Source organism: Bombina bombina, chromosome 3 (genome assembly GCF_027579735.1).
Source record: "Bombina bombina isolate aBomBom1 chromosome 3, aBomBom1.pri, whole genome shotgun sequence".
Classification (NCBI taxonomy): domain Eukaryota; kingdom Metazoa; phylum Chordata; class Amphibia; order Anura; family Bombinatoridae; genus Bombina; species Bombina bombina.
Genome location: NC_069501.1, coordinates 531,112,923 through 531,123,628, shown reverse-complemented (window position 1 = coordinate 531,123,628; position 10,706 = coordinate 531,112,923). Strand labels below are relative to the sequence as shown.

General features: G+C 40.1%; 1 protein-coding gene across 1 annotated transcript in view; it reads right to left on the bottom strand.

Moving 5' to 3' along the window:
- Window positions 1-3,913: 3,913 nt before the first annotated feature.
- CEP85 (centrosomal protein 85) overlaps window positions 3,914-10,706 on the bottom strand; it is a 50,038-nt gene continuing 43,245 nt past the window's right edge. The window contains exons 10-14 of the mRNA XM_053706976.1: window positions 10,447-10,576; window positions 10,317-10,367; window positions 10,028-10,135; window positions 8,074-8,299; window positions 3,914-6,178 (exon numbers count right to left, since the gene is read on the bottom strand). Coding sequence (XP_053562951.1) covers window positions 6,018-6,178; window positions 8,074-8,299; window positions 10,028-10,135; window positions 10,317-10,367; window positions 10,447-10,576 — 676 coding nt within the window. The 3' untranslated portion in view covers window positions 3,914-6,017. The remainder of the gene's footprint in view (window positions 6,179-8,073; window positions 8,300-10,027; window positions 10,136-10,316; window positions 10,368-10,446; window positions 10,577-10,706) is intronic.

Here is a 10,706-nt window from a genome sequence, read left to right as displayed (position 1 = left end):
CTTACTCCATGAGTAACCCTTGGATTCGCACCAACAAAGATATTTCCGCCATATCTTATGGTAAATTTTCCTAGTGACAGGCTTTCTAGCCTGAATCAGGGTATCTATAACTGAATCCGAAAACCCACGCTTAGCTAGAATCAAGCGTTCAATCTCCAAGCAGTCAGTTGCAGAGAGACTAGGTTTGGATGCACGAATGGACCTTGAATTAGAAGGTCCTGCCTCAAAGGTAGCTTCCATGGTGGAACCAATGACATATTCACCAGGTCTGCATACCAGGTCCTGCGTGGCCACACAGGAGCTATCAGAATTACCAAAACCTTCTCCTGTTTGATCCTGGCTACTAGCCGTGGGAGAAGAGGAAACGGTGGAAAGACATAAGCTAGATTGAACGACCAAGGCGCTGCTAAGGCATCTACCAGTGTCGCCTTGGGATCCCTGGACCTGGACCCGTAACATGGAACTTTTGAGTTCTGACGTGACGCCATCAGATCCAGATCCGGAATGCCCCATAGTTGAGTTAACTGGGCAAAAACCTCCGGGTGAAGTTCCCACTCCCCCGGATGGAAAGTCTGACGACTCAGATAATCCGCTTCCCAGTTGTCCACTCCTGTGATGTGAATTGCTGATAGATGGCAGGAGCGATCCTCTGCCCATTTGATGATCTTGGATACCTCTCTCATCGCCAGGTGATCTAGAGACAGCCACCAGAGGAGTGAGTCTCTGGTTTTCTGGTCCATTTGAATCTGGGGAGACAAGTCTGCATAATCCCCATTCCACTGTTTGAGCATGCACAGTTGCAATGGACTTAAATGAATTCAAGTCCTATTACCTCCATGCACTGAGCTATGGAGGGCTGAGGAATGGATTGAAGAACTCGACAAGCGTTCAGAAGCTTTAACTTCCTGACCTCTGTCAGAAAGATCTTAATTTCTACGGAGTCTATTATTGTTCCCAGAAAGGGAACCCTTGTGGACGGGGAGAGGGAACTTTTTTCTATGTTCACCTTCCACCCGTGAGATCTGAGAAAGGCTAAAACAATGTCTGTATGAGCCCTTGTTTTGGGAAGGGACGACGCTTGTATTAGAATGTCGTCTAGGTAAGGTGCTACTGCAATGTCCCTTGGCCTTAGCACCGCTAGAAGGGAACCTAGCACCTTTGTGAAAATTCTGGGAGCAGTGGCTAAACCGAACGGAAGAGCCACGAACTGGTAATGTTTGTCCAGAAAAGCGAACCTCAGGAACTGATGGTGATCTTTGTGGATAGGAATATGCAGGTACGCATCCTTTAAGTCCACGGTAGTCATGTATTGACCCTCCTGGATCGTTGGTAAAATTGTCCGAATGGTTTCCATTTTGAATGATGGAACTCTGAGGAATTTGTTTAGAATTTTTAAGTCCAGAATTGGCCTGAAAGTTCCTTCTTTTTTGGGAACTACAAACAGGTTTGAGTAAAAACCCAGTCCTTGTTCCGCTGTTGGAACTGGGTGTATCACTCCCATCTTTAATAGGTCTTCTACGCAACGTAAGAATGCCTGTCTCTTTATCTGGTCTAAAGATAAGCGAGACATGTGGAACCTTCCCCTTGGAGGAAGGTCCTTGAACTCTAGAAGATACCCCTGAGAAACAATTTCTAGTGCCCAGGGGTCTGTAACATCTCTTGCCCAAGCCTGAGCAAAGAGAGAAAGTCTGCCCCCTACTAGATCCGGTCCCGAATCGGGGGCTACCCCTTCATGCTGTCTTGGTAGCAGCAGCAGGCTTCTTGGCCTGTTTTCCCTTGTTCCAGCCTTGCAATGGCTTCCATGCTGGTTTGGGCTGGGATGCGTTACCCTCTTGCCTAGTGGCTGTAGAGGTGGAAATCGGTCCGTTCCTGAAATTGCGAAAGGAACGAAAATTAGACTTATTTTTAGCCTTGAAAGGTCTATCCTGTGGAAGGGCATGGCCCTTTCCCCCAGTGATATCTGAAATAATTTCCTTCAACTCTGGCCCAAATAAGGTCTTACCCTTGAAAGGAATATTAAGTAATTTTGTTTTGGACGACACATCCGCCGACCAAGACTTTAACCAAAGCGCTCTGCGCGCCACAATTGCAAAACCAGAATTTTTCGCCGCTAATTTAGCTAACTGGAAAGCGGCGTCTGTAATGAAAGAATTAGCCTAACTTTAGGGCGTGAATTCTGTCCATGACTTCATCATAAGAAGTCTCCTTTTGGAGCGAGTTTTCTAGTTCCTCAAACCAAAAAGCTGCTGCAGTGGTTACAGGAATAATGCAAGAAATTGGTTGAAGAAGAAAACCCTGTTGAACAAAGATTTTCTTAAGTAAACCTTCTAATTTTTTATCCATAGGATCTTTGAAAGCGCAACTGTCTTCTATTGGTATAGTCGTGCGCTTAGCTAGCGTTGAAACTGCCCCCTCTACCTTAGGGACCGCGATTTTTATGAAATTTTCACCACAGTGTCATAATGCTTTGAAAAGGTTGCACACAAATTTTCAGACCAATTAACCCCTTAATGCCCAAACCGGAGCTAATAACAGCAGTTAACCGGTTAACACACTACAGTACTCTGCCACAGTTTGCTCTGTGGCTTTTACCTTCCTTAGGGTTATTTTGGTTAGAATATAAGCCTCCCTGGAACCCTTCCTGATGCCTCCGGACTCCCCACGTGAAGCTGCATGAACTAGCTAGTCAAAACAAGTGCACAATTGAGGCGCGAAAATGAGGCTTCCTTCCTCTGCATACCAGAGTGGAGGGGCCTTTCTGACTAGATTAGGTGTCCAACTAAGTGCCAGGCGCAAATTAATCCCTAAAAGTGTTTTAAGTTGATAAAAAAAAACACCTATTTAAGTTGAAAACTTGCTAAAAAGCAATCGATTAGCCCACAATAGTGTCAACCAGCATAAGCCCTTAAAATAAGCCATCCTTTTATTGCTGAATCTAATAACAATGGCTTACCTATCCCAGAGGGAATTTCTGACAGTCTTCTAGCATTACTGGGTCTTGTTAGAAAAATGACTGATCATACCTGAAGCAGTTAAGCCTGCAAACTGTTCCCCCCAACTGATGTTATCTGGTTTCAACAGTCCTGCGTGGGAACAGCAATGGATTTTAGTTACTGGTGCTAAAATCATAGTCCTCTTAGCAGAAATCTTCACTTTCTGCTGCAGAGTAAATAGTACAAGCCGGCACTATTTTAAAATAAACTCTTGATAGAAGAAATAAAAAACTACAACTAACACCACATACTCTTTACCATCCCCGGGGAGATGCTACTAGTTAGAGCGGCAAAGAGAATGACTGGGGGGGGCGGAGCCTGAGGGGAGCTATATGGACAGCTTTGCTGTGTGCTCTCTTTGCCACTTCCTGTAGGGATTGAGAATATCCCACAAGTAAGGATGAAGCCGTGGACCGGATACACCAATGTAGGAGAAACTCACAGTTTCTATCCAACTCACCTCCACGGGTATTTGTCCCATTTATATTTGAGGCATTATATTTATATAACTTTTCTGTAGTGTAGGGATCCACCTCTATGAGATTACTTTTTTTTTTCTCTGTAGTTGGGGGTCCCACCTCCCCCTTCCACATGATAATTTTCTGCAGTGCAGGGACCCATCCCTCTCCCGTCTAACATTTTTTCGTAGTGTAGGGAACCCCCACCCCCCAACAGAAGATTGTTACTGTTAGGGAAAGTGACACCAACAGTTTCACTCTCTCCGAAATTATAGACAATCTGGCTTCATATGGTAATGGAGCACAATAAGATGACAGCAGGGACCTCAACGCTTTTACAGAAGGCAAAAGTAATGTGTAATAAAGTACCAACGTCCACATGGCTCAAGGAGTTAAGAAAGAGTTTCCGTTATTGGCTTTGAGGAAAATCCCCTTCAGTGAGTAAATCAGACAGACACTCGCTGCTTTTTCATGTTTTATTATATCAAAATGTAAACTCAAAAATGTCAAAGAATTGTACCAAATAACTTAAATAATGGGTAAACTAATGCTAACAATGCAAGTATAAATAGGAAACTATTACAGTATAAATCATTGGTTATAAGGCACTACCACAAAGTTTTTAAATGGTATAACCAAAAGATAGCATACTTCAGTTTTACATGGTGAGCCAAACCTGAAATATCTATAAACATGAATAAACCAGCATAGTTTTATATGGAACAAACAACATTTATTGACACACATACAAAATACATTTAGAACACCTGTTAACTTATTTACTGTTAGGTAATAAATCTTCAATGAAGCATCCTTAACCCTTTCATGACAGGGTCATAATGTCTACATCGGAACAACGTTCTGATGTAGACAAATTGAAATCCCGCGATCGTGCACGCTGTCGCAAGATTTCAAAATAGGGGGTATCCCTATGACGCAAGGCACGCCCTCCAGACCGCAATCACATGCAGGAAGTGCTGTTGGCTTCAGGACAGCCAAACGGCTATGACGTATTTCGTCCTAACAGTGCTAAAGCCCATCGCCTTTTGGACGGAATACAACGCCATAAAGGCGGTAAAAGGTTAATATCAAACAGATGCCCCTGCAGAGAGTAAACCTACATTTACGGGTCATGATTGTGGAGGTTTTGTCTTTTTTTCCCATGAACACAGCTGTGAATAGTCCCTAGTCAGCCAGTGAACAATGGATACTACACCATCAGCTGCACAGAAATTCACTGCAACCTCGAATATAATGTTAAACAGTTGTATTCTTTTTTAACTTAAAGGGGCACTTAACATATTATACGCAATAAGTAGAGCAAATACATTATGTAGAATTTAACAAAAAGCCATATAAATATGTATTTCAGACCTCCTCTGGGTTTAGTGTTTCTTAAACAAAACAAAAAAGTGTCTTGCTCTGGCACAGCCAATCACAAGCCATACCGTCTGATTCATTACCAGAAGAGAGTATGCTTCTGACTCTTCTGCATATAGCAAGTGCCACTAGACCATTTATGTGAATGGCTAAACCTACTGGTGTAAAAACAAACAAAAACACAAAACTTGGAGCCATGGAGTGTGGAGCAGTTGGGCAGAGGACTGGGGGAAGTGAGTAAAAATGTAAAATACATATGTATATGAGGCTTTGGTAACTTACTATGGATATATGTGTATTAAGTATATGATCACATGAAATCAAGTCTTGGTTTATTTAGCACAGGAACACTGCTAAAAAAAAAAGCAAAGATCTGTGTGTCTCTTACATTTCATCCCATATCTTTCTGGTGGAACAGAGAAGTCTTGTGTCCCTCATGCTTTTTAGTGTCACTTTAATTTCTGTACAATTATAATGGCAACTACCTTAATAATGAGATGGTTGCTCTTTGTGTCTTCCTGTTATATTATCCTTGATGCATTTTGTATGTCAATAAAACAAAACAAAAAAATACTTTGCTGCCCTTTTTAAATTTTCACTCATTCTTTGATGAAGAAAAAAAACTCTGAGATTTCAAATAAAGATGGTGTAACTAACAAGTTTGTAAGCATATTTTATATGCAAATATTATTAGAGTGGCCCCATTCTTTTTAGGTCACAAAAGACATATTTATAAATATCTAAACAGTAGTGAAAAGTAAGAGCTCTAAGCTTATTGGCGGCTTTACAAACTGTATCTTGCTTATTACTGCCATACTGGTGTGAAAGATTAGAACAATACGGCCAACCCAGGAACAGAAAAAACGTTTGCAGCTGTAGAATAAACTTGAGTGAAATGTAAAGTCACTAATATAAAACTTGCCCGTTACTAATGGTGTAAACTGTACACTTGTGTTCTGCTCTGGTGTACAAAAGTCAGATAAATAAGGCACTTATAAATGGCGTCCCTTCATAGGACAATCACGGTGGGATATTTCACAGGACTAGCCGTGGTGCTAGTGTAAAACTCCTTATACAATTATAAAGCAATAATTATTATCCAAGTTTTAGTAAATCACTTTTGTAATTCAGTTGTCCATTGTCCAGTTTGAGGTGTTTAGATGCACTGTGCTCTGCTTTCTTGTAGTTACTGTGTGATACAATTGTCCCCCATGTCCTGCGCATAACGGTCACTTATAGATGTTCGCAGATCCTCAATGTCTTTCTTTAGCTGCCTTACTCCATTGAGCTGTACAGAGATAGATGGAAGATCCATTGTTTCATCCTGACCACCAGTAACTGTTGCTGCTGCAAGGAAGAAGGAAAATAGATTCAAATTGATATCAGTTGCCACACAGGATCACTAACATTAGCACATCTGGTTACAAATATAGTATTGAAAAGGACATAAAACAAGTTGGGATTGAGACAAAATATAATATGTACTTTAATTACTTTACCTGCAAATTTAACTGCACCACCTCGACATTAACCCTTTCATTTTAGTTTCTGAATTGTAAAGCTCTATCTCCCCCCACACATTTCCTTTTATGTCTGTATCTATATCTATTGTTGTTTTGGTAGAATGCAAAAGTGCATAGGGATTATCTGTTGGAGCCTGCCTAGAAGCTGTGAACTTAGTTGAAATACAATGCCTGTGTCTAAACACTGATAAGGGGGCGGAGTTGGCTTTTCCAGGCAACTTAACTATGTCATTCATTTTGCTTATTTTTGAAAATTATTTTAAAATATTTGCAAGCAATTTTTAAAGAATTTTTTATGCAAACTATTTTTAATTAATTAGCCCTTTTAGGATATGCACAGATCTCAACATGTTTGATGTCCCTTTTAAGGGAGACATAAACCCAACATTTGTATTCCACGAGTCAGACACATGCAGTTTTAAACTTTCCTATTTAGTCCTATTATCTAATTTGCTTCCTTTTCTTGGCATCATTGGTTGAAAAGAATACCTATATAGGATTATGAGCAACAATGCATTACTTACTGGGAGATAGCTGCCGATTGGTGGCTGCACATATATGCATCTTGTTATTGGCTTGCCGATGTAACTCAGCTAGCTCCTAGTAGCGAATTGCTGCTCTAACAAAGGATATCAAGAGAATGAACCAAAGAAAAACAAGTTACTGACAAGAAAGTCATTAGTCTGTGTACCTGAGGAACTTTCTAACTCCACTACATACAATGCTGTGCTTCAACACCTTATATCTTTAAAGAGACAGCAAAGTCAAAATTAAAGGGACATAATACTCATATGCTTAATCACTTGAAACTGATGCAGTATAACTGTAAAAGCTGACAGGAAAATATCCTCTGAGCCTCTCTATGTAAAAAAGGAAGATATTTTACCTCACAATCCCCTCAGCTCAGCAGAGTAAGTTCTGTGTAAAAAGTTATACTCAGCTGTTCCCAGCTGCAGGTAAAAAAAAAAAAAAAAAAATATGAAGAAATGAACTGCAGCCAATCAGCATCAGCAGTGCTGAGGTCATGAACTCTTTTACTGTGATCTCATGAGATTTGACTTAACTCTCATGAGATTTCATAGTAAGCTGAATAGGGAAATATGAGAGTGCACGAGACTCATCCCCTAAGCTGTCCTAGGACAGACATACTAAAATGCTGCTTAGAAATCCTTTACAATGGGAGGTGGCTACTGAGGAACTTTTGAGGTAAAATATCTTCCTTTTTTACATAAAGATGTTCAGGATATATTTTCTAGTCAGCTTTTTACAGCTATGCTGCATCACTTTCAAGTGTTTAAACATTTGGGTATTATGGCCCTTTAAGCTTTTATGGTTTAGCTAGAGCATACAATTTTAGACAACTTTCCAAATTTACTTTTTTTATTTTCTTATTTGCTTTGTTCTCTCAGTATCCAGTTGAAGAGTAAAACTGGGTAGGCTCATAGCTCAGGAGCATGCACATGCCTTTTGCACTCTATGGCAGAAGTGTTTGCAACTATGTATAAGATTGCTATAAACATTGTTGAAAACACTGCTGCCATAGAGAGCCAAATACATGCTCCTATGAGTGCAACTAGGTTTGCTTTTAGCAAAGGATACACGAAGAACAAAGTAAATGAGATAATAGCTGTAAATTGGAAAGTTATTTAAAATAGCATGCTCTAAATTCAAATTTCCAGCTCCGGCTACTCCGGATAAATCACAAAATGAAGCACTTACAGTGTATCCCCAGCAGCAGTGACAAGTTAGGGTCCCCTCCATTTGCTCTCTGGCTCAGCAAGGTGCAGATGGCCCGTAGGTCTTGCATACAGAGGTTCAGCTCTCTAAATAGGGCGAAGAGATTCTCTGCCTCTAGATCTGTGGACTTCTCTTGTGCTTCAGCTGGGCGGAGCTGCTCCTGCAGGGTCACATTACGCTCCATCAAGTCCTGATTCTGTATTGCCAGCTGACCAAAAGGAAAGGAAAGCAGATGAGCTTTAAATGGAAGCTGGCTGCAATAAGACGATATATTAAATAGAATTAAAGATGTTTATATGCTTTTTACCATTTCAATAGTTACTACATACATATGAGTTTAATATGGTATATCAGGGAGGTTTGGGCTTTACTACTGAACACTATAAAACACCTTTATAAATGTAGTTGGGCATCTTAATAAAGGTGGTCATGTTGACACCTTCTAAATATGGTCAAAGCAGAGCAAAGCTGTGGAGACTTTAATCTGCTGGGGGTTTATAGCTCAACAAGTACAAGGAATGAAACTGTTCTCTTCTGATAGCTAGAGCCTGTGAACAGAGCAACCACAAGAGCTCACGGTTTGCCCCCTACCACTGCAATGCATTACAAACACTCTGAGGCCGATTTATAAAGCTGTGGCGGACAGGGACGCATATACGTGCCCCTGTATGCCGCAGTTCGCCTTTGGCGGGCTGAATTCCCCTGGCGGAATTCAGCATTACACACAAGCGCTATTTTACACTTGTGTACAATCCCGCCCCCTGTCCACGTGTGATTGGCTGTGCGCGGGCAGGATTGTACACAAGTGTAAAATAGCGCTCGTCAATCTCCCCAGTCAGACAAGACCGGGGAGATTGAAATTCGCCACCTGAGAGGTGGTGAAAGGATAGGGAAGCAGCGGTCTCATGACCGCTGCTTGTTAAATACGGCGTGCAGGTTCTCTTTTGAAAACCTGCAGTAGTGGGCAGGCGAAAGCCTGCCGAAGAGGTTTATAAATCGACCTCTCTGTATGCAGATTAATGGGATTACTTGACAGTGAATAAACAATCTAAAATAAAGCTAACCATGAGTGACCTATTAACCTTTGTCAAGTAATTTTATTTTCAGTTTGGATTTCTAAGACTGAATGTCTTTCCTTTTATATAAAATTATATATTAATGAAATTATTCAACCATTGTGTCCTTTTTTTCTTCTTAACATTTATAGACAGCTAATGACAATTGTTTTACCACATGGGGATTTGAGTCATTTATATTTTTTCATTACAATGAAGATAACTATTAGTGGACCTGTTTAGCAATTTATTGTGAGAAATGTAGCTAAAGAACTTAAATTGCTGCTAAGATTACATTCCTTTTAAAAAAGGGACATGAAACCCAAAAATGTTATTTTATGATTCAAATACAGCATTCAATTTTAAACACCTTTCCAATTTAGGCTTAGCTGGGAGCTAGCTACTGATTGGTGGCTGCACACACATACCTCTTGTCATTGGTTTACAAATGTTTTTTAGGTAGTTTCCAGCAGTGCGTTGCTGCACCTTCAATAAAGGATACCAATAGAATGAAGCAAAATTGATAATAGAAGTAAATTGGAAAGTTGTTTAAAATTGCATGCTCTATATAAATCAGGAAAGAACATTTTTGGGTTTTATTTCCCTTTAATTGTCACAATTTTCATAGTATTTTTTTTATGGATTAGCAATCCTCCTTGAAAAGGTATATTATTTTGATACATTTGTGGCTGTGACTACGTGTAATCTTTTGTTTTAAACTGTACGTTTGTTTGCAGCATTTATTTACTGGACCTCATTATTTCTTCTGAATATTACAATTGTGATTATGTATTTGATTTCCTCATTCAGAGAGTAAAGACATAATACAGAAAATCTACCGAGCATGATCTCAGTATGTCCCCATTGTAGCTCAGTCTCACCTCTTTAACGGCTGCCTTCAGCTGCTGAAGAGCATTTTCTTTCCTCTGAGTCTCCTCTTTAAGGGCCTGCCCTGCACTTTCCTCTTGGGATATCTGCTCTTCCAGTTCCTACAAAGCATAGAGAAAAATGGCAGTAGAGAATCAGTGTAATTACATTAACCGTGATAAAGAGATAAATAAACATCAATCACGAAAAAGAATGGTTTTGCTTTTTAAACTGAGCTCTTTCACATACAGCAGAAATCTTAGGGCATAAGCTCCACTGCGTCTCCATCTGTCAGACTCTCACCTTTACTCTGATGCACATCTGCTCCAGCTTCTTCTTCTGACTTTCTGCTACCTGCAGATAGATAGGAAAATGTGACATTGAGTCTGTCTGTGTGAGGGGTGCAGCTGGGAAGTGATGGCCATTCACCTACCTTCCTTAGGCACTCTCTTTCCTTCTGTAGATTATGTACTTCCAGTTGAAGATCTTCCACCTTTTGGGTTAAAGTTCTCTCTCTCTCACCGATATCTACTTTCTTGGAGCTTTCAAGTTCCTCCTGCAAACTAAGGCAGTGGATACAGACAGAAGAATATATTACTTACATTTCTTAATTTATTCCCTTTAAAAAAAAACAAAACGTTATGAATGAAGATAAATAATTTACTGTTAAAATGGGATAATTTAAAATGTTCA